A 25,017-nucleotide genomic window follows, 5' to 3' on the forward strand; every position below is an offset into this window, starting at 1 on the left:
CACTTTCCTGTTTCTTTTGCAGTACAGAAACTTCTCAATTTGATGTAATCCCAACTGTTAATTCATTCTTTGACTGCCTGTGACTCTGAGGTCTTTTCCAAGAAGTCTTTGCCTGTGCCTATATCTTGCAGGGTTTCTCCAATGTTCTCTAATAATTTGATGGTATCTGGTTGTATACTGAGGTCTTTAATCCATGTTGAGTGGATTTTTATGTAAGGTATAAGGTAGGGGTCTTGTTTCATGCTTCTGCATGTGGAAATGCAGTTTTCCCAGCACCATTTGTTGAATAGGTGTCCTTGCTCCAGGAATTGGTTTTAGATCTTTGTTCAAATATAAGTTGACTGTAGATGTTTGGATTGATTTCTGGTGTTTCTATTCTCTTCCATTGGTCTATCCATCTGTTTCTATACTAGTACCATGCTGTTTTGATTACAACTGCCCTGTAATATGTCCTGAAATCTGGTATTGTGATACCTCTGGATTTGTTTTTATTGTACAAGATTTCTTTAGCTATTCGAGGTCTCCTGTGTCTCCATATGAATTTCAGCATCATTTTTTTCCAGATCTGTGAAGAATGTCTTTGGTATTTTTATTGGTATCACATTGAATCTATAAATTACTTTTGGGAGAATGGACATTTTGGTGATATTGATTCTTTCAATCCATGAGCATGAAAGATTTTTCCATATTTTGGTATCCTCTTCTATTTATTTCTTTACGATTTTGTAATTCTCATTGTAGAGATCTTTGACATTCTTAGTTAAGTTTATTCCAAGGTATTTGATGGTTTTTGTAGCTATTGTGAATGGGATTGATCTTAGCAGTTCTTTCTCAGCCATGGCATTGCCTGTGTATACAAAGGCTGTTGATTTTTCTGCATTGATTTTATATCCTGCTACTTTGCCAAACTCTTCTATGAGTTACAATAGTCTCTTAGTAGAGTTCTTTGGATGCCCTAAGTAAATAATCATATTGTCTGCAATATGACTTCTTCCTTCCCAATTTGTATCCCTTTAATTTCTTTGTCTTGCCTGATGGCTCTGACTAAAACTTCCAGTACTATGTTGAATAGCAGTGGTGAGAGTGGGCCTTCCCATCTGGTGCCAGATCTCAGTGGAAATGCTTCCAACTCTTCCCCATTCAATAGGATGCAGAGTGAAATAAGCCAGTCTGAAAGGGACAAATATAATATGTTCTCCCTGATCAGTGACAACTAACTGATCACTTAAAAGGAAACCTGTTGAAGCAAAATGGACACTAAAAGGAGCAATGACTTGTTCAGCCCTTGTCCTGGCTGTCAAGGAACAACTTACTATTTTATTCCTTTTAGTGATTTTATTTTGTTCTACTTAATACCATTGGTTGAACTCTTTAGTTAACACACAATTATTTTTAGGCATTTAGATTTATGAAAAATGATCCCTGTTAAATGTAAGAGTGGGAATAAGAGAGGGAGGATATGTACAATTTGGCACCTGCTCATTCGGACTTACCCTTAATGGTAGAGCTAGAAACGTCCCAGGGGATTTCAATTCAATCCCATCAAGGTAGAATGTACCAATGCCATCTTACTTGTTAAAGTGATTAATTTAAGTTCATAAACTATCAAAAGTTGGAGTTACATAGAGAGAAAAGGAGAGGCAAAGAGAATCTTCCATCTGCTGGTTCACTCCCCAGATGGCTGCAATGGCTGGAGCTATGCTGATCTGAAGCCAGGATCCAGGATCCAGAAGCTTCTTCCGAGTCTCCCATATGGGTGCAGGGGCCCAAGGACTTGGGCCATCTTTTACTGCTTTTCCAGGCCATGTCAGAAGCTGGATCAGAAGTGGAGCAGCTGGGTTTTGAATCGGTGCCAATATGGGATGCCAGCACTGAAGGCTAGGATATTAACCCATTTTGCTGCAGCGCTGGCCCTGATTATCTGTTTAGAGCTACTTTCCACTGACATGGGGTGATGAGGTACACTCTGCCTGCATGGAGTGATGTCTCAAGCCACTTCACTTCTCCTCAGTGGAGAGCCCAGTATATCCTTGTAGCAGCATTTGTTTGACCACCTGGTTGCTGAAGGCCTGGTTAATTCCATTATCACCTCCTGTAAACACTTAAACAGACATGGTAATATAAAAGACAGGGTGAGAAAAGCAACTAATGATCCTAAGAGTGGCATTAAACAAGTAATGAGAGGATCTCATATAAAAGAGGAAATGAGAGTGGTCTCTAGACCCTTGTGAGGACTGTTTGACAGATGTGGTTTAAAGCTGATCCCAGCCAAGTCCAGGAGAAAAGCCACTCATCATTTTTTTTTTTTTTTCGGATAGAGGGGTTTGTCTGTAGAGAAATTCTGAACAATTATGCAACATTAATTGGGCTAGAGCACCATAAATACACACAGGTTGGGAGTAGAGGCATTGATGTTAGAGTAGAGGCTATAATTACAAAGGAACAAGGCCCCAGATGAGCTAGATAGGGTCTAGAACAAAAGACATAGTCATTATTGGAGAACCTAAGAAAGGTGCTTTCAAAGCCACAAATAAGTCCCCCAATTGGGAGGAAAATATAAACTGACAGAAGGGGCCAGATAATAATCTGTTGGGCTTTAATGCCTTGTCAGTTATGTGGCCCAGGCCTATCTATCTCTGCCCAATGGGCACATCCCCAGGGAGGCGTGAACCTCCTTGGGGAAAACACCATGTTGATTTCTATTACCTACCTGGCATGGGAGGAGAGCTGGCCAGGCAAAGGCAGTTGGCAACTCTAACAGGAAATTTACATTTCTGTCTGCACTATTACCGGCTGTACTTGGCCAACCCCTCAGCAGCAGTGGTTACTTTGGAAGCTGGGCTGAGTGAAGGGATTTTCAGCTTAGAGCTAGAAAGATATGTGGCTCTGACCTGGGTGTCTTTCAACTCCAGGACAGTTCCATTTCCGATGATCCACCTCTTTGCTGGCAGAGCTGCCAAGGCTCTTCATAAGCTGACTTTCTGCTGAAGTCCTAGCTTTCCACATTGAAAGCCACTGCAATGGACTGGCCTGTTGGGTCTCTTTGAGGGCAGATTACTGAAGAGAGCCGCTGTTAATAGGCCTGCCACCTATCTTTACATTTTGTCTGATACCTAGCTTTCTTCTTATCCTTGTTTTTTTTTTTTTTTAAACAGACCAGAGGATGCAAGTCAAGGGAGTGCTCAATTCCCATCCCTAGTCTCCAGTGGCCTAAACTGGAAGTCTATAGTCACTAGCATGTTCTAGTAGTGTTTTTCTGAGGTAGAGAATGCCCATGAGGAAAGCTATGTCATCACTTTAAAACTTTCACTCCCTTTATTTGGTCTGAAGGGGAGGTTTTTCTGTTTACTGTGCCCACGGCAAAGTAAATCTAGCTATGAAATCATAATTTAAGCTGTCCCTTTGCTATACTATTATTACAGAAAATGTTAGCCATCCCTTTTACAAGAACTAAATAAAAAATTTTGAATCTTAGAGAATCTTTTAGCATAGAGTCAGTTTCCACCTTGAAGAGAATAGAAAAATGAGGGAAAAAGCCAGGCTTAGAATAGAGAAATGTGGAAGGAAGTCTCAGATTGCTTACTGACAGTACCCATATCAAAGGAAAACTTGGCAAGCAATTTCAACCATTAGGAAACATTTACCAGAAGGTTCACTGCCTTCTATAAATTTTAAAAATGCATGTATTTGGAAACATCTCTTAAATATCTAACATGGGACACATAGCACAAATTTATTTTTAGGTGTTGAAATTTAACTGAAAAGTGATCCCTGTTAAATATAAGAGTGGGAATAAGAGAGGAAAGAGATGTACAATTTGGGACATGCTCAAGCTGACTTGCCCCAAATGGTGGAGTTAGAAACGTGCTGGGGATTCCAATACAATCCCATCAAGGTTGCATATACCAATGCCATCTCACTAGTCCAAGTGATTAATTTCAGTTCACAATTGATCATAATGATAGGTCTAAGAGTCAAAAGGATCACACAAACAAGACTAGTGTCTGTGAATACTAACTGATAGAATAAAAAAGGGAGAGAATTATCCAACATGGGAAGGGGGATACACAGCAGACTCATAGAATGGCAGATGTCCTAAACAGCACACTGGCCTCAGAATCAGCCCTTAAGGCATTGGGATCTGGCTGAAGAGCCCAGGAGAGTATTTTAGGCATGGAAAGCCAAGACACTCTGGCAAAAAAAAAATCCTTAAATGAAAGATCTCTGTGAGTGAGATCCCAGTGGAAAGGATGGGCCATCAAAGAAGGAGGTACCTTTCTCTGAAGGGAGGAGAGAACTTCCACTTTGACTATGACCCTGTTGGAATAAGATCGAAGTCAGAGAACTCAAGAGGCTTCCATAGCCTTGGAAACTCATGACTAGAGCCTAGGAAAATTTCTGACACCATAAACAAGTGTGTCAAATTGTTAAGTCAACAAGAATCACCGTGTACTTACTCCTCATGTGGGATTTCTGTCCTTAATGTATTGTGCAATGTGAATTAATGCTATAACTAGTACTGAAACAGTATTTTACACTTTATGTTCTGTCTGGGTGCAAACTGATGAAATCTTTACTTAATATATACTAAATTGATCTTCTGTACATAAAGATAATGCGAAATGAATCTTGATGTGAATGGAATTGGAGAGGGAGCGGGAGATGTGAGGGTTGCAGGTGGGAGGGAAGCTATGGGGGGGAAAAGCCATTGTAATCCATAAACTGTACTTTGGAAAATTATATTTACTAAATAAAAGTTTAAAAAAAGAATTAGAACAGTGAGAATGTTTGAACATGGGAAGCAGTTCACACAGCAGTCTTATAGAATGACAAATCTCCTAAGCAGTAAACAGTGTCTATAAGTTCAGGCATAGCCCTATCATAAAATGACATTGCTATTTACAACTTGATTTAAAACTTGGTCTCCTGTGTTTCAGTTTTAAATATTACTCTTATTTCATATTAAAATACTTCTAGTATGCATTGTATTTTTTTGAGAGGCAGAGAGAGAAAAACAGAGAGAAAGAGAGAGATGGTTGGAGAACAACATTTCACTGATTCACCTCTCAGTGCCTGCAGTGGCTGAGCCTGGACGGAGGCCAGAGCCAAGAGCCAGAAAAAATATAAACTGACAGGGGCCCAATAGCTCTGAGTTGTCACCACTGACTCAAAGGGTTTATTTTCCTGGGAATCTGGAGTGGGGTGAGGGGTCATAGCCCAGTTACAGACACAACTACTGTCATGTGGGACATGGTCATCTTAATAGCTGGGCTAACTTCCTAACCAACAATGGTTTATAGTTTTGCTTATTTGATACGGTTGAAATGCTGCTGCCCTTTGTTTTTTGATTAAAGTAGGAAAATGTGAAGAAACTCATGAAAAAACTTTCAGGATCCGCTAGAACTGTGTTGGTTCTTTAAACATTTCAAAGTATTTTTATCAGGTTTTATGAGAATAATATAACACTTGGGGGCAAAGATGGAGCTCAGGAGCCCTGTACTGGAGGCCAAGATGGAGACCTCCATGGCCACCATAGCTTTCCCCTTTGTAGACAGACAGGTAGGTCACCCAGACACTGCAGAACACCAGCATGAAAAAAAAAGGCCAGCACTGTGGCTCAATAGGCTAATCCTCCACCTGTGGTGCCAGCACCCTGGGTTCTCGTCCTGGTCAGGGCGCCGGATTCTGTCCCGGTTGCTCCTCTTCCAGTCCAGCTCTCTGCTGTGGCCCAGGAAGCAGTGGAGGATGGCCCAAGTCCTTGGGCTCTGCACCCGCATGGGAGACCAGGAGAAGCACCTGGCTCCTGGCTTCGGATGAGCGTGGTGCACTGGCCGCAGCGTGCCAGCCACAGATGCCATTGGAGGGGGGGAACCAAAGGAAAAAGGAAGACCTTTCTCTCTCTCTCTCACTGTCCACTCTGCTTGTCAGAAAAAAAGAACACCAGCATGCTGAACTTGGCTTCATTGAATGTGTCAGCCAGATTCCTGGCTAGGAAAGCCATAGTTAAGCTGGCCAGGGCAAAGGAGACCAAATAGCCCAGGACACAATAGAAGGTAGGGAAGGAAAATTTCCTGCATGCCAGGATAATAAGACCATGCTAAGAGAGTGCATCTAACTTAATAAAGGGAGGAGAGATTCCCAACCAGATGCCACAAAGAGCCAGTTGGAACAAGGAGTATATGGGTATGATGAAGTTAGAAGTGCTTGATACCAGAAATTGATGGTTCTTTCAGGTTTCAGTGCTTTGAAGGTCAGAATCACAGTGATGGTCTTGGCTTGCATGGTGGAAACAGCCACTGTGAACCTAAGGCCAAATGTAATTTGCTATAGAATGCAGGTGGCTGTGTTGGGATGGCCAATGAAGAGTAAGGAACAGAGGAAGCACAGGAGGAGGGTGATGAGCAGGATGTAGCTGAGGGTCCTATTATTGGCCTTGACGATGGGAGTGTCTCGGTGCTTCACAAAGACCCAGAGGACCGCAGCTGTAAGGATAGAAAAGCACAGAGCCATGCAGGCCAGAGCCATCCCCAGGGATTCTTCAAAGGCTAAGAATGTCACCAGTTTAGGGAGGCAGCGACTTCTTTCCTGGTTTGGGTACTCGTGATCTGCACATGGGATGCACTGCTCTGCATCTGTGTGGAAAAGGAAGACTCTGTGTTTCCATTTCACAATTTGCTCTTTCTTCCTTGTTAAGGAAACATTCCTTTGCAATGTTGTGGTGAGTCCTGCCTGCTCTGATGTATACCAAGAAACAATAGAGGAGGTTTCAGCAGTCCTGTTCCAGGTATGATGTTTATCTCCATTTGGCAGAAACTCATTCAAACAACCTCCTTAGCATATAGGGCTATGTGGACTCATCTTGTCACCCAGAGATATTTCTTTCAGTGCTTTAATTTCTATAAAATGATGAATTTCCCGTATTTCATATGGGCATGGAGTCTTCCAAACCCTCTTCTCTACTGTCCCCAGGGTCTCTCAGGAGAAGCCTTGTAATCACATGGGTTAGAATATTTATCTGGGGTCATCAGGTTTAAGGTTTTTCTTACTTATACTCAAATGGAGAAGACCTGTTTAAAAGATTAAGAACAGGCTAGCTGGTGAATTTGTCTCTCTTTCAATCATATGTCAATGTAAAAAACAAAAATATCTTCAGTATTGTGGCATGGCAGGTAAAGCCACCACCTGCAATACCAGCAACACATTTGGACATTGTTTTGTGTTCTAGTAGATCCATATCAATCCAGCTCCCTGCTAATGAAATGAAAAAAGCAGCAGAAGATGGCCCAAGTGCTTGGGTCCCCTGAACCCAAGTGAACCTGGCTGCTGGCATCTGCCATGCTGAACCTGGGCAATTGTGTCTGTCTGGAGCATGAATAAGTAGATGGACTCTCTCTCTCTCTCTCTCTCTCTCTCTCTCTCTCTCTCTCTCTCTCTTTCTGTAACTCTTTCAAATAAAATAAATACTTTTTTAAAAAATAAAGGAAATGATATTACTTGGGCCATACTTGCAGTAAGGGTGCTACTCAGGTTTTAAGTTAGTAATCATGCACAACAGTTAAACAAATCACCCATATAATTGTCTAGGGTATTTCAACACAGCTATGAGGTACAATTCAGAAGAAAAACTGAACTGGTTGGAAAGCACAATGAAAATATAGAGAATGGGAATTTTTTCTACAAATAGGTGATGGATAAGTCCACTCATAATTTACTTGTGTGCATACAGCATCAAAACATGACTCTCACCAAGTAATTAAAATATCACTATGCTTATAAATATATATATATATACATAATACATGAAAACTGAACTGATTCACAGCACAATGACAAAGGAAAATGGGAATAGTTTCTACAAATAGTCAACTCATAATTTACTTGTGTTCATACTGCATCAAAACATAATAATGACTCTCACCAAGTGATTAAAATATCACTATGCTTATAAATATATATATAATACATGAAATTTTTTCAAGTTATATAAATAAAAAAGTTGAAATAAAATTTTAGAATCTGTGTATACATGCATTTAGTAATTTATTTCTGTATATTGATCTCTGTCTCCATTCCTTAACCTTGCTCATTCTAGTCACTCAACCTCGAGATGCATAAATATGCCAAAAGTAAAAAACAACAATATCTAATACACATGTGCACTTCTAATACACACTGGTTCTTATATGTGTAAGGAACACCATAACTTTGGAAGCCAAGATGTGAAATGAGAGTCGAATGCTTATTTAAATTCTCACACATAATCTCCTCTCAGATTCTATTCAGAACCTCCATATGTATCCAATATTCCCATGGATCCACACCTCCTTAAATGCAACAGGCCATTCTATCATGTCTTCATTGAGGACCAACTCTTGGCCGTGTGCACTCTCAGAGGAAAACTCCCCAATTTTAATCAGCAAATGAAATCCAGCAGGAAAATTCACAATGTTGTGGATATCACAGTGTGACATATGATGTCTTGTTTCATGGAAGGAAACATCCTCCCCAGCACTGTTGGTAAATTGGATTTTCCTCAGAAGTGGATGAAGCTGGAAGGGAGGCACAATTGGAAAGAGGGAGAACATTCAGATGAGAGGTGGGAGGTGCACATGAGAAATCCTGCTTTTCCCTCCTCTCTATCCTCAGAGAGTCTATTTGGTAAAGGCTGAGTTTTGTCTGAATGGTCACCATATTGTGGGTTCAAGTGTAGGGAATTCTGCCTCTCCCCAATTAAAATGATGGGGAGATCTTTTCATGTGTCTCTTGGCCATTTATTTTTCATCCGTTTAAAAATGTTTGTTCATATCCTTAGTTCATTTCTTTTTTTAAGATTTATTTATTTATTTGAAAGTCAGAGTTACACAGAGAAAGGAGATGCAGAGAGAGAGAGAGAGAGAGAGAGAGAGAGAGGTCTTTGATCTGATGGTTCACTCCCCAGTTGGCCACAATGGCTGAGCTGTGCAGTTCTGAAGCAAGGATACAGGAGCCAGGAGCTTCTTCCAAGTTTCCCACATGGGTGCTGGGGTCCAAGAACTTGGGTCATTTTCTATTGCTTTCCCAGGCCATAACAGAGATCTGGATCTGAAGTGGAGCAGCTGGGTCTGAAACCGGTGCCCATATGCGATGCTGGTGCTTCAGGCCAGGGCATTAATCTGCTGCACCACAGCACTGTCCCCAGTTCATTTCTTAATTGGAATGATGATTATGTGGTTGTTAAGTTTCTTGAATTCCTTATACGATCTTGGTATTAATAGTTTATTGAATGCATATTTTACAAATATTTTCTCCCATTCTGTTAGCTGTATCTTCACTTTGATGAATATATCTTTTGCTGAGCAAAAGTTACCTAGCTTGATTTAATCCCATGTGTCTATTGTTGCCATTATTGCCTGTACTTTTGGGGTCTTTTTTTTTTTTTGACAGGCAGAGTTAGACAGTGAGAGAGAGAGACAGAGAGAAAGGTCTTCCTTTATTTGGTTCACCCCCCAAAATGGCCACTATGGGGATCCAAAGCCAGGAGCCAGGTGCTTCCTCCTGGTCTCCCATGCGGGTTCAGGGCCCAGCACTTGGGCCATCCTCTAGTGCCCTCCTGGGCCACAGCAGAGAGCTGGTTGGAAGATGAGCAACTGGGACAGAACCAGCACCCCAACCGGGACTAGAACCTGGAGTACCAGTGCCACAAGCGAAGGTTTAGCCTAGTGAGCCATGGTGCCGGCCAGTTTTGGGGTCTTATCCAAGAAATCATTGCCTAGGCACATGTCCTGCAGTGTTTCCCCAGTGTTGGCCTCTTGTAATTTGATGGTTTCAGGTTTTTGGCTAAGATCCTTGATAAATGATGAGTTGATATTTGTATAGCTTGTAAGGTAGCAGTCCAATTTCAAATCTCTGCATGTGGAAATCCAAATGTGTGCATTTATTGAAGAGACTCCTTCTCTAGGGAGTGAGTTTAGCTCCATGTAACATTTTCAATTCAGACTATATAATGACAGATCATAGAAGAATACTGTTTCTCACTGTAGGATGAAATGCTATAAAATATCTTAATACAGCAGCTCATTACTAGGACTAGGAAGAAGGTAATGATCAAAACCACACTTTACTTTGAAAGTATTGCAAAGCCAGGAAATATGGACTATGGTGTATCCCACAGCAGCTATCTCCTCTATAATGCTATACACTGTAGCCCATGCTCTCTGTGAGACCCTGATGGGGAAAATAGAAGTGGGGTCAATGTTATATCATAAAATGACTCTGACACAGGAAGTGATGTCATATAGAAAGCCTGCCACAAAGAGTAAGGAAGGGTTGTGAGCCTATTATTATTTACAAGATCACTAAGCATGCACATAAGCACAGGGTACACCCATTGGATTATATATGGATTTTTCTTGATTTTAACTCTAGCTTACATAAATCTAATACCCATTGTAGAACACAATTAGGAATTTCTCCATTTATGTACAGGAAAATATACTGATCAAGTTATTTGAGTAAATCAAATAAATTTAATGTCTCACAGAAGAAATATATATAATCTGCATATACATATATGTAAATGGACATCAGCATGTTTACTTGATTATGTAATTTCTGTGTTTAAGTACAATAATAGTTGACGCACCAGTTGTGATTTGGTAGCCTCATAACTAGAAAAGTAAGTATATAGGCCAAGAATGTTTCCAAAGATTATTGTTATTTATGAAGTCCTTGGTTCAAATTAGTGAAGACAAGATGATAGTTGTTTAAAGAATTGGCCATCCCACAAAGGTTTCAGGAGACTCAGAAAGTCAGGGCTAATACATACTGTCCAGATCCTAACTACCATCAGGACATTCATAATTATCTTTTTTGGTTGTAAAATATTTCCCCTATCATCTCAAAAGGTACCGGTATTATCAAGAAAAAAAGAGTCAAAGTGCAGAGAGACAAATAAAACTCACGCATATTACTGTTAAACTCTACTGAGATGAAAATGCTATACAAATAGACCTGCACATACACAGCATAAATGATTTTATGAGTTTACAACTACCAGGTACAGCCAGGGATGTACAAGCAGATTTTGTAAAATGTTTATTAAGAAAAATTATGCTTAAATTTCTGATTCATAACACCAAAATCAACTGATAGTTCATTCAATTTTGTTAAACTTTTAAAAATTATGAAAATCAGAGTTACTGTGAGAGAGGGAGATACAGAGAGGGAAAGAAGAGACAGATCTTGCATCTGCTGATTCACTCCACAATGGCTGCAAGGACTTGGACTAGGCCAAGCCAACCCAGGATGCAGCAGCTTCAACTGTGTCTCCCATGTGACTACAGGGTCCCAAGCACTTGGATGCTAATCATCAGGGAAGTGCCAATAAAAACTACAGTGAGATTTCACTCCATCCCACTTAGAATGTGAAAAATGTGGATAATTACAAAGTCTGGTGAGGATCTGGAAAAGAAGTCCCTAAATATATTGTTGGTGGGAAAGATTGTAAGCTTATACAACCATAATGGAAGATAGCAGAATGAGTCTTCAGAAATGCAATACTAGTTGTATCATATGGTCTAGCTGTCCACACCTGGGAATGCATTCAAAGGAAATGAAATCAGCACATGAAGGAATAACCTATACTCCCATGTTTATAGCAGCTCAATGCACATTAGCTAGGATGTGGAATCATCTAGATGTCCATCAACTGATGACTGTATGAAGGAAATGTGACATATATACACACACACACACATATATACACATATACATACATAAAAATATATATGTACATGTACATATATATAATGGAATATTACTCAGCCATGAGAAAGAATGTATACATGGCATTTAAAACTGGAGGTCATTACAGTAAATTATATAAGCCAGACCTAAAATAATATCGAGTTTTCTCTTACTTCTGCTAGTTAATATACAGAGTATAAAATTGTGTGGTTGTCAGATCACTGGCTATTTAATAGTAACATAGTTTCACTGAATCATATCATGTTAATGACAATATGCTCCTCTTTCACATGCTAAAAAAATTGAGTTGGGATACAGAGCTCCTTTGGGATACTAGCAATGCTATGTGCTGAATTTGGGTGTTGATTATGAGTGTGATGCAATGATGAAAACTCATTTATCTGTAGACTTTCGTGCATTTCTTAGTATGTATACAGTTTTTAAATATTTTCAACATGTTCCATAGCAGAAATGTTTTTTAAATGCTCAATAGCAGATCATAAATCCTCCACACACAGATAACAACTACAGATATATCTATGCCCAGTGAGGTATGAAAGAGAGCCCACTTTCCATCATGCCTGATCACTTGGAACTGCAATAAAAATACCTGAGGATGCCAACAGGTGTTCAATGCGTGTTCTGTTCTGGGAGATGTTTACCTACCATGGGAGAATCCTAGGTTGAGCTGCATCTCTTAGAGATCCCTTTTCTATTTGCTCTATTTACTTCAGTGGATCTTGTGGGGTGTGTGAATTTCAAAAATAGCATCATTGTCTCCTGGAATAAAAACTCTAAGCAAAGCTAGCAGTCAAATGATAGATCAGACAATTATAGCATCACTCCTATGTAATCCTGAAAACTACCTACATAAGTGATAAATATACCATTTCCAATTAGCCAGACAGTAATTATTTACTAAGAGATTTATGAACAATACAGCATCCAAAGAAAAGAATGTTCAAGGATTAGTTGACTTTTATATTTGGGAAATTAATTCCACTTAAATTATAAGCAGAAAATGACAAATTCCCCATGACCTTCAGAGAAGCAACATAAAGAATGTATAACTGAAATGTGTTGTCAAATATGAACATATATAGCATCTAAATTGATAAACAAAAAGGAAGTTAGTTAGTGTGCACATTTTTAGGGATAGCCCTATCATATAAAATGTGATTGCTGTTTATAAGTTGATGGCCAGTTCTGTTTCAGTACTAAAACAGTGATTCCTTTTATGTTATATGAAAATATTTCTATCCTGAATTGTGTTTTTTGAGTGGCAGAAAGAGAAACAGAGAGAAGGAGAGAGATTGTTGAGAGAACAACCTTTCACTGCTTCACCTCTCAATGCCCACAGTGGCTGAGCCTGGGTTGAGGGCAGAGCCAGAAGCCAAGAAAAAAAATTGACTGACAGGAACTGAATAACTCTGAGTTGTCACCACTCACTCAAAAGGTTTATTTTCCTGGGAATCTCAGCTACTGTCATGTGACACAAACCCATCTTAATTGCTAGGACAAATGTCTAACCAATGATGGTTTTTAGTTTTGCTTATTTTCCAGTGTTGGAATGCCACTATCCTTTGGTTTCTGTTTACAAAATTTGAAAATGTGAAGAAACTCAAGAAAAAATGCTTTAGGATCCTGCATAACTGTGTTGGTTCTTTAAAGCTTTCAAAGAATTTTTATCAGATTTTATGAGTATAATGTAGCACTTGGGGAGGAAGATGCAGCCCAGGAGCCCTGCACTGGAGGCCAAGATGGAGAAGATCTCCACAGCCACCATGACCTTCCCCTTGGTGCTGTGGTAGACAGGCAGGAAGGTCACCCAGACACTGCAGAACACCAGCATGCTGAACGTCAGGAACTTGGCTTCATTGAACGTGTCAGGCAGATTCCTGGCTAGAAAAGCCACAGTGAAGCTCACCAGGGCCAAGGAGCCCAGGTAGCCCAGGACACAGTAGAAGGCAGTGACTGAGCCCTTGTTGCAAACCAGGATGTTGTGGCCATGCTCAGAGTGTGCATCTAACTCAATAAAGGGAGGATAGGTTCCCAACCAGATGCCACAGAGAGCCAGTTGGATCAGGAAGCAGATGGGAATGAGGGAGTTAGAAGCTCCTGATACCAGCAGTCGCTTCATTGTTCTTCCAGGTTTCAGTGCTTTGAAGGCCAAAATCACAGTGATGGTCTTGGCCAGCACAGTAGAAACAGCCACTGTGAACAAAAGACCAAATGCTATTTGCTGGAGGAGGCAGGTGGCTGTGTTTGGACGGCCAATGAAGAGTAAGGAGCAGAGGAAGCACAGGAGGAGGGTGATGAGCAGGATGTAGCTGAGGGTCCTATTATTGGCCTTGACGATGGGAGTGTCTCGGTGCTTCACAAAGACCCAGAGGACCGCAGCTGTGAGGACAGAGAAGCACAGAGCCAAGCAGGCCAGAGCCATCCCCAGGGATTCCTCAAAGGCTAAGAATGTCACCAGCTTGGGGAGGCAGTGGTTTCTTTCCATGTTTGGGTACTCATCATCTGCACATGGGATACACTGCTCTGCATCTGTGGGAAAAAGGAAGACTCTGTTTCCATTTCATAATTTTCTCCTCTATCCCTGTTAAGAAATATGGTCACCTTTGCAATGTCACATTGAGTCCAGCCTGTAGTGATGGATACCAAGAAACACTAGAGAAAATTCCTGCATTCCTAATCCAGTGAGAATGCCCATTTCCATTTGGCAGAAATTCATTCAAACAAGCACCTAGGCACATGGGGCTCTGTGAACTCATCTTATCGCTCAGAGATTTTATTTTAGTGTTTTAATTTCTATAAAATGATGAATTTCCTGTATTTCATATGGGCATGGATTCTTCCAAGCCCTCTTCACTACAGCCCCCAGTTACTTTCTCAGGGGAATCCTTTTATTCACATGGATTGTAGTATTTATCTGGGGTCATCAATGTTAAGGTTTTTCTCACTTATTCTCAAATGGAGATGACTTATATAAATCATGTGTCATTCCTTAGACCTCCGTACATTTTTCTCTACTCTAATTCCTACATGGACTCATCTTGTCAGTATTTCCATATATCTGTTGTGATACTGTGCTTGAATAAAAGAGAACTGTAGCTGTTTATCTTTCTGAGGTTATAAGAAAGTAAGTAGTATTTTCATCATGTTACCGAAACACAACTAGGTACTCTTGTTAACCTGAAAGCATGACTTTTTCACCATTTTATCTCACGTGAACACCAAATTGTACACCACATTGTCTCACTTGAAATAATGCACTTCTGCTGCTACAGCATGAGAAAAGTCATTAAGAATAGGCCAGTTGGTGAATATGTCTCTCTTTCAAATGTCAAACAAACAAAAATAGGGTCATTGTTGTGGCATAGTAGGTAAAGCCACCACCTACAATGCCAGCATCCCATATGGATATTGTTTTGTGTCCCAGTTGATCAGTTTCCAATCCAGGTCCCTGCTAATTGCCTAGGAAGAATAGCAGAAGATGGCCCAAGTACTTGGGACCCCCACACCCATGTGGGAGACCCAAAGGAAGCTCTTGGCTCCTGGCTTCTGCCTGGCCCAGCCTGAGCCAATGTTTCCATCTGGGGCCTGACAATTAGATTGAAATTTTCTCTCTCTCTCTCTCTCTCTCTCTCTCTCTCTCTCTCTCTCTCATTCTCTGAATCTCTGATTTTCAAATAAAATAGATAAATCTTTTTTTAAAAAATAAAAAAATGTTATTAGTAGGGCTACACTTGCAGTAAGAGTCCTACTTTGCTTTTATCCTTGGTGCTCATGCAAAAATACAAGCTTCTGGGACAAGACTTGTGATGTAGTGGTTAAAGTCACTGTTTGCGATGATGGCATCTCATACAGGCACCTGTTCATGTCCTGGCTGCTTCACTTCCAAACCATCTCCATGCCAATGTGCCTAGGAAACCAGCAGAGGAAGGCTCAAATGTTTGGGCCTCTGCAAGACCTGGAAGAAGCTCCTGGTTTCTTTCTTTGGCCTGGCCCATAACCAGCTATTGCAGCTATCTGGAAAGTGAATCTACCTGATGGAAGATTTTCTCTGTATCTTCTCTCCCTCTCTATTACACTCTCCCTCTATCTGTAACTCTAATATTGAAACAAATAAATAAATATATTTCATAAAAAGAGGGAATATGAACATTTGCAAAAATTTAGAGGAATTCTCTCTTTCAATTCTTTTCAATGTATACTGTTTACTTTTAATAGAATGTAGGTGCTTCTGGCACCTGTCTCAGAGATACCCCAGGAATACATAGGCAAGGGTATATTGTACAATGGGTTAATGCATGATACTTTAGTTTTCTTTCTTTCACTAACTTTCTGCATGTTGAGTGTTTTCACAGAAACTTGAAGTCATTTTTCTGTTATCTTCTTTATACTTGAAACTATATATAGCTTGTTTGAAGATACTGAAATCAAAATATTTCTTGAGCAAAGATTATGTGAATTAAAACATCCTTTAGAAGAATTCAAATTATTAATACCATATTTATTCTACATTGAACAGTGGAACTATTTACCAATGAGACTTTTACATTTCTCAAAACATTTGGCTTTGATATTTTATTTGATGTTTAACATTCCTTAAATGTTTTTTGAGTTAGCAAGTTGCATCATTTTTAGGATGCTGTGTCTCTATATTGAATCTTGTTTTTCCTCTTCTTCTGGTTTGTACACAAAGGAAAAGTGGTTGCATTCATTATGTGTACTGCACACCATGCACTATGTCAAAGAGGCAGCACAGAAAGTAATACAGTATTCCCATCACAATTCATGTGAAGTAGCTACCTGCTTATCAGTTGTTTATTAAAAAGTTTTGATTTCAAGCCTTCTAGATATCCTTAAAAACACAAATATTATATTTCTTGTTTAGACCTTAGATCTCAATTTGAGAGTCTTGTCCATCATTGGATGGGAAAGAAGGATGACAGATAGAATTATTGTCAGCATTGAGCTTGAGAGGATAAGCACCACTAGACAACAGCTTACACTTAATGAGATGGCAATAGTGAGCATACAACAAGGGAATGGAAATAATGAGTGAAGACTATTATCTCATCGCAAATATTCTTGGTTTACTTTTTATCAAGAAACAGTTCAGAACCTGGGGTTCTCACAGGTAAGTTATATGTTTTCTACCTGTATGATTGGAAATGTCTCTTTCTGGACAAACAACGCAAGTATAGCAGCAGACATGTTTTCCTTCCTGTGGTATTTTCCTGAATCCTGGACCACACCTCTGGCTACACAAAGACTGAGGAGTCTGATGGGGAAAGAAAAGTGATGGTTATTGCTTTGCATGACATTAAGCACTGTGATAGGATGTCTCTAACTGCCTTTTCATCCCAAGGTCATCATTATGTCCTCCCCAGTCTGTATTTGTTGATTTTATTCATACATCCCATTGGAGTTTCTAAGATGCTCATTCCAGGTTTGTCAATTGACTGCCAAATATTATGAGGGCACCTGATGGGTTTAATTTTGCTCATCACTGGATCTATGCTTCTGGGCATTTGTCTCTTTATCGAATTGCTTCCTCTGAAATCTTTTCAGTTCAGTTTTTGTGTGGTAATCATTCTCAGAATGTGTATGTCTGAGACTATTTTACATGTCTCTTTCCTTTATTGAGTAGATTTTACATGCAAGAAAAAATATTCAAAAAATATGATGACTAAGTACACTTCTATTAGTAGCTACTCAGAAAAAAGACAAGCCTACAAGTAAAAGATGAGCAAATGTTACAAACCATGGATTGCACATTGATCTACTTCTAAATGTCTAGACCCAGGGAGAGCATCAATTCCTGATTCTACCAATGCATTTGTGGTATAACATACAATAGTCATAAAAATCAGCCACAAAATTGCCTGGGGTGTATCAACAGCACAATGATGATAAGTTTTTTATCACAGCTGTGTGGTGATATTCAGAAGAAAAACTGAACTGATTCACAAGCACAATGACAAAGGAAAATGGGAATAGTTTCTACAAATAGTCAACTCATAATTTACTTGTGCTCATACTGCATCAAAACATAATAATGACTCTCACCAAGTGATTAAAATATCACTATGCTTATAAATATATATATATATAATACATGAAATTTTTTCAAGTTATATAAATAAAAAAAGTTGAAATAAAATTTTAGAATCTGTGTATACATGCATTTAGTAATTTATTTCTGTATATTGATCTCTGTCTCCATTCCTTAACCTAGCTCATTCTAGTCACTCAACCTCGGGATGCATAAATATGCCAAAAGTAAAAAACAACAATATCTAATACACATGTGCACTTCTAATTCACACTGGTTCTTATATGTGTAAGGAACACCATAACTTTGGAAGCCAAGATGTGAAATGAGAGTCGAATGCTTATTTAAATTCTCACACATAATCTCCTCTCAGATTCTATTCAGAACCTCCATATGTATCCAATATTCCCATGGATCCACACCTCCTTAAATGCAACAGGCCATTCTATCATGTCTTCATTGAGGACCAACTCTTGGCCGTGTGCACTCTCAGAGGAAAACTCCCCAATTTTAATCAGCAAACGAAATCCAGCGGGAAAATTCACAATGTTGTGGATATCATAGTGTGCCATACGGTGTCTCATTTCATGGAAGGAAACATCCTCCCCAGCACTGTTGGTAAATTGGATTTTCCTCAGAAGTGGATGAAGCTGGAAGGGAGGCACAATTGGAAAGAGGGAGAACATTCAGATGAGAGGTGGGAGGTGCACATGAGAAATCCTGCTTTTCCCTCCACTCTATCCTCAGAGAGTCTATTTGGTAAAGGCTGAGTTTTGTCTGAATGGTCACCATATTGTGGGTTCAAGTGTAGGGAATTCTGCCTCTCCCCAATTAAAATGATGGGGAGCATTTGAATCCAAACAGAGAAATCACAGAATGTGTCCCACAAGGTGGCTGACCATGAAGGATTAGTCAGAGATTTAGGAAAGCTCATCTTAGTTCTTCCACATGAGAACAACACGGCTTTGTATGTGAGATATCTTGATCATTGTGATGGTTCCACAGGGGAGTGCAACTGTGTGCACTTTTAAAAGTTTAATCCTACCCCCCCAAAATTATGAAATTCTCTCTTTTTTTAAAAAAATAGATTCAGCTGGATACCATTATGCATAACGAAATATAGCCATTCCATAAAGAAAATATCAAATAATTTTTTTTGGTGACAGGTACTATTTATAGAATGGAAGAAAAACCCACAATATATAAAAATGAAACTGTCTTCTCTGGATTTGGTTTGTGTTTATCACCCTTGTGTAAATTCCTGTGGAGTAGTAGTCTTTCTACTTTTCACTTGTGGAACTTATGATTAGTAGTGTATTAACCCTGCAACTTAAAGTAAATGGAAATGATGTTATTGCAAAAATTAAAAGGAAAATAGGAAAGGAAGTAGTGGGGATTGAGAAAGGAAAAAAAAGGATGGTTATCTTCTTAGAATTGTATCAATGAAATACATAAAATCTGTTCTTTTATATTAGAAAAAATTTCTTCATTTAACAAATTTGTGCTGTCTTGTGGTGCAGCAGGTGAAGCCACTTTCCACTGTGCCCAGAACCGCTGTGAGTGCCAGTTTAAATCCCAGCTTTTCTACTACTGATTCAGCTTCCTGCTAATGTGCAGTTGAATTTAATTAAATGAATTAAAAATTGAAGCATAATTTTTCTTAATGAACATTTTCCCAAATCAGCTTGTACATCCCTGGATGCCCTTGGTAATTCTAAACTTATAAAATTATTTATGATGTATATGTGTAATTTATTGTAAAATATTTTCACCTTAGTAAAGTTTAATAATAATGTGCCATGACTTTTTTTTGACAGGCAGAGTTAGACAGTGAGAGAGAGAGACAGAGAAAGGTCTACCTTTTATATTGGTTCACCCCCCAAATGGCTGCTATGGCTGGTGTGCTGCGCTGATCTGAAGCCAGGAGCCAGGTGCTTCCTCCTGGTCTCCCATGTGGGTACTGGGCCAAAGCAATTGGGCCATCCTCCATTGCCATCCCAGGCCACAGCAGAGAGCTGGACTGGAAGATGAGCAACTGGGACAGAACTGGTGCCCCAACCGGGACTAGAACCTGGAGTACCAGTGCCGCAGGCAGAGGATTAGCCTAGTGAGCCGTGGTGTCATGACTTTTATTTCTCTCTCTGCACTTTGACTCATTTTTATTGCATATAATGCTACCTTTTGAGATGATAGGGGATATTTTAAAATCAGAAAGATTTTTAGCTGCTGTGGGATACAACATAGTCCATATTTCCTAGCTTTGCAATCTTTCCAAAGAAAAGAGTAGTTTTTGATCATTATCTTCTTTCCAGTCTTTGTAATGAGCTGTATTAAGATACTTTATAGGCCGGCGCCGCAGCTCACTAGGCTAATCCTCCACCTTGCGGCGCCGACACACCGGGTTCTAGTCCTGGTCGGGGCGCCAGATTCTGTCCCGGTTGCCCTTCTTCCAGGCCAGCTCTCTGCTGTGGCCAGGGAGTGCAGTGGAGGATGGCCCGAGTACTTGGGCCCTGCACCCCATGGGAGACCAGGATAAGTACCTGGCTCCTGCCATCGGATCAGCACGGTGCCGCAGCCTGCTGGCCGTGGCGCGCCGGCTGCAGCGGCCATTGGAGGGTGAACTAATGGCAAAGGAAGACCTTTCTCTCTGTCTCTCTCTCTCACTGTCCACTCTGCCTGTCAAAAAAAAGATACTTTATAACATTTCATCCTACAGTGAGAAACATTGTTCTTCTATGATTTGTCATTATAGAGTCTGAGTTGAAAATGTTGCATGGAACTAAACTCACTCCCTAGAAAAAGACAGTCTCTTCAACAAGTAGTGTTGGGAAATTTGGATTTCTATTTGCAGAGATTTGAATTCAGACTGTTACCTTACACCCTATAAAAATATCAACTCATATTTTATCAAGGATCTAAGCCTAAATCCCAAACCATCAAATTATAAGAGGCAAATACTGGGGAAACACTGCAGGACATTTACCTAGGAAACAATTTCTTGGATAAGATACAAGAAATAAAGGCAATAAAGGCAACAAAATACATTAAGGTAAGTAACTCAGCAAAAGATACACTCATCCAAGTGAAGACACTACTTACAGAATGGGGGAAAATATTTGCAAAACATGGATCCAATAAAGTATTAATCTCCAGATTGTATAAGGAGTTCAAGAAACTTAACAACAACATAACCAAAAATCCAGTTAAGAAATGACCTAAGGATAATAACAGGCATTTTTCAAAGGATGAAATACAAATGGCCAAGAGAAATATGAAAAGATGATCAGGACTGCTAACCATTAGGGAAGTGCCAATAACAACTACAGTGAGATTTCACTCCACTCCGCCAAGAATGAGTATTATCCAAAATTTGAAAAATAACAAATTCTGATGAGGATCTGGAAAAAAATACGCCAATACATTTGATGGGAATGATTGTAAGCTGGCACAACCATAATGGAAGATAGTAGAGAAATTCCTCAAAAAACCAATACTAGTTCTACCACATGGCCCAGTTCTCTCACTCTAGTGAATGCATCCAAAGGAAACAAAATAAGCACATGAAAGAGTCACTTGCACTCCCAATTCTATAGCAGCTCAATGCACAATACCTAAGATGTGGAATCATCTAAATGTTCATCAACTGATGACTGGGTGATGGAATTCTGATATCTATATATATATCTATCTATCTATCTATCTATATATATATATATATTTGTGATATATATATATTTGAATATTACTTATCCATGAGAAAAATGAAATCTTGACATTTAAAACTGGAGGACATTACAGTAAATTACATAAGCCAGGCCTACAAAACATCTTGTTTTCTCTTATTTGTGCTAGTTAATATATAGAGTATAAAATGGTGTGGTTGTCTGATCACTGTCTATGTAATCTTAATATTGTTTCCCTGCAGCATACCATGTTATTGACAATATGCTCCTCTATCACATGTAAAAAAAGAAATTGAGTAGGGGATATAGAGCTCTATTTAGGTATTAGTAATGCTATGTTCTATTTTTCGGCATTGGTTATCAGTGTGATCAGATGTCCAAAACTATTTATCTGTAGACTTATGTGCATTTCATAGTATTTATACTGTTTTTAAATATTTTCAACATGTTCCATAGCAGAAATTGTTTTTTAAAATGTTCAATAGCAGATAACAAATCCTCCAAACACAGATAACTATTACAGATGTATCTAAACACAGTGAGGTATGAAAGAGCCCACTTTCCATCATACCTGATCATGCCATTCTCAACATGAAAACACGGTCATATGGTAATGCAATAAAAATATCTGAGAATGCCATCAGGTGTTCAGTGCATGTCCTGTTCTGGGAGATGTTTACCTGCCATGGAAGAATCCTAGGTTGAGCTGCATCTCCTGGAGATCCCTTTTCTATTTGCTCTGAAAGCATCTTATGGAGGGCATGGGCCACTGCATACACAGCATTGTAGATGAAATAGCTGGAGTCAGATATGGTCAGCATGTCAATGTGTCCTGGGAAAAACTCAAAGGAAGCATTTGGTGGGCAGACTCCAATTGTTCCACAAAGTGACCCAGGAGGTAAGCAGTGAAAAGCATGAAGCCATAGTTGACTGAGGAAGAAATCTTCTGGGTAGTGGGAAGGGTCCACTGTCTTGACAAAGTGGTTGAGGCCAGGGATTTCTTCCTTGTGGTGTGAAAATGAGAAGCCTCCATGAAAAGAGTGCAGCATGTGGTCTGTCTCCTTCACAACAATCTCCCACTTTGCAGCCATGATCCACACCTTCCCCAGGGTTAAATAGTATTTGCTTAGAAATTCCATGGTATAGAGGCTCCTCACATCACCATATAGAATATGCACATTTGCTGATGCAATTCGGATCCCCTCTAGGAAAGAGATTTCACTTTCTTCATACCTTGACTTAGCGTCAGGGAGCTTTACTGAATAGGCCAAGCAGACACCTTTCTTTACCATCTCAGCTTCAATATCCTGTAGGAACTGCTCTCCTTTCATGTCATTAGAAACAAAGATCGCCACCCAAATCCAGCCAAAATGTAGTAGCAAGGAGAGCATTCCACAGGCCAGAGAGCTGTCACTAGTGGCCATCTGATAGAGCGATGGAAACTTGTCTCTCTCACTTAGCATGGGATCAAAAGGACCGTATGTGATCTGAATGGAAAGAAAACCATGATGATCTGAGGTTTGTGGGTAGAGAAGACCACGTTCTATCATCTGGGTTCAGAGAAATCCATGCTTCAATGCTTATTGCTTTCAGGATTAGAATGGATATCCTCATTCACAGCATGCAAAAATGTGTAAGATACCTGTAAATCTTCATATTCATTTGAGGGAAGAAGAGTGCATGGATTTTGGACCAGGACATTGGTTTTTCCCACTTTTCACCCCATGTTACATCTGGAGATAGCCCCCATTGAAAGTGGTGTTAATGTTTCCTCTGAGCCAAACAACCTTTACTGTGTTGATTTCTTGATAGCTTGAATTTCATTAATTTTTCTGTCATAACCTAAATTGCCTTGAAGAAAACACTCACCTACCATCTCTGAGTTTTCTTAAACTTGCTTTTCAGACCAGAATCCTCCTATGCTACTCTACTGTGAGTTTGCTGCTAATGTGTGTAGATTGCCACCTGTTTGAAGTGGGTTTCCTTTAAGAATCCTAAGAATGTGAATGCAGACCCTTGGAGGTCGCTTGAATGGATTATGTAATTGGGTTCCTGACACCTAATTGGGAGATTTGAATTGAGTTCCAGGCCCCTCAGTTTTTCAAGGACAGTCAGCAGCAGAACCATAGTGGGTATTTGTTGACTAAACTAGTGAATGGGTGTACACTGTGCGTGTCTCATTGTTTCTCAGTTCATGAAACACACAGTAAGATTTAAATCTCTTTGTTGCACATGGAAAGTGAACTGGGAATGCTGTGAAGGAATCTGCTGAATGTGAAGAAGTCAGGATTGGAAGGGTGTGAAATCTCATGCAAATGTAACTCAGCCCCAAACACTCTTTAATGATCATTGGGGCTGTTATGTTCCGTGGAATCCAAAGGAAAGTACTGTCCCAGGTCTTCATATATCCATGTATAACATGGAGTCATCCTAGGACATCTCTGTGCTGTGGGTATTTCTTGTGAACAGTCAACAATCTATATTCCCAAGAGGTGGGGATGGATACATTGGCCCCAGAAGAGTATCTTGGTGGAGGCTCTCAGCTTCCACGGTTCCTTCCCTTTCTCAGTCTAAGGAATTCCCCAAAATCTTTTTCAACTAATAGTGGAATATGTCACTTGGCTTCCACAGGACCTTGCCCCAGATGTAACAGATCTGGTGGGAGATGGAAGTATTTCTCACCAGATTTCACAACCCATTTACCTGTGGGGTTTTGTAGAGCTCCAACATCGTTCCAATTTCAGCCAAAAATGCTGATGTGGTTCCAGCAATGATGGCAACTGTCTTGCCTTGTGTCTGGCAGGTGTAGTTAGGGATGAGATGATGCTTTCCAGTCAGCCAGTGCAGAGTGCTCCTCAGGGTGAAGTGACCACTGGTTACAGAATTGTAGAGTTGGAAACCCAGGGTCAGGTTGGGGAGGAGCTGGGGGTCCTTATTGATCTCCTGGATGGCAAAGAAGAAGGCCAGCACATATTGGTAGTTCTTCCACAGCCACCTAAAGAGAGGGGCAGCATCAAAAAGAAGGGAGAGAGTATGGAATTAAGAGCAACACCACAGCCATGCCCTGAAGCAGCAATGCTCAGACTCAGGCTTCCATTCAGTGATGAGCTGAGGCTCTGGCACATGGAGGAGGTGTGAGTGAGGTTCCAAGGGCTCTAGAAGATCATGGAATGGCCATTGGACTCCTCTGAAGCAAACTGTGCCCATGATCACACTCACCTTCCCAAGCCCTTCAGGAAAGCCTTGATGTGTCCCAACATGGGATTTCACTTCTACTTAAGGATGGAACCCAAGAGGCAAGCATCACTGTTTTCAGTACCTTTCGAAATAATTGAACACCATCTGACTTGTCAGTCATTTTAGCATTTGGAAGCATCTCTAATTTATTCACCAAAACCATTTTTATGAGCCCTTTCTGTAATTTTCCACTTAATATACCAACATTCACAGAAGCAATTTTGTTCAAACATAGTTGCTTTAAAAAAGAGCATTTCATTCAGAATGTCAAATTGTCAGAATATTTACAATGTTCACTTTATTTTA

At 39.9% G+C, this 25,017-nt stretch overlaps 1 protein-coding gene across 1 annotated transcript; it reads right to left on the bottom strand.

Moving 5' to 3' along the window:
- Positions 1-13,360: 13,360 nt before the first annotated feature.
- LOC149121508 (vomeronasal type-2 receptor 116-like) lies at positions 13,361-24,734 on the bottom strand. Its single transcript, XM_089315548.1, has 4 exons — positions 24,694-24,734; positions 24,178-24,346; positions 16,894-17,017; positions 13,361-14,274 (listed from the first exon to the last, which is right to left on the bottom strand). The coding sequence occupies exons 1-4, from the start codon at positions 24,732-24,734 to the stop codon at positions 13,361-13,363; spliced, it is 1,248 nt and encodes a 415-aa protein (XP_089171674.1).
- Positions 24,735-25,017: the final 283 nt, after the last annotated feature.

The sequence above is a fragment of the Oryctolagus cuniculus genome, chromosome 16, assembly GCF_051225735.1.
Source record: "Oryctolagus cuniculus isolate XC-2025 breed Fujian yellow rabbit chromosome 16, ASM5122573v1, whole genome shotgun sequence".
Lineage (NCBI taxonomy): Eukaryota > Metazoa > Chordata > Mammalia > Lagomorpha > Leporidae > Oryctolagus > Oryctolagus cuniculus.

Excerpts from the sequence above, each read along its gene's own strand:
- LOC149121508 (XM_089315548.1), bottom strand. The coding sequence starts at position 24,734 with ATGTTGGGACACATCAAGGCTTTCCTGAAGGGCTTGGGAAG. Across the intron at positions 24,347-24,693 it reads TTCCTGAAGGGCTTGGGAAG|TGGTCACTTCACCCTGAGGA; the intron begins GTGAGTGTGATC and ends TTCTGTAACCAG. Across the intron at positions 17,018-24,177 it reads AGCTCTACAAAACCCCACAG|ACTCCTCAGTCTTTGTGTAG; the intron begins GTAAATGGGTTG and ends TTTCCCCATCAG.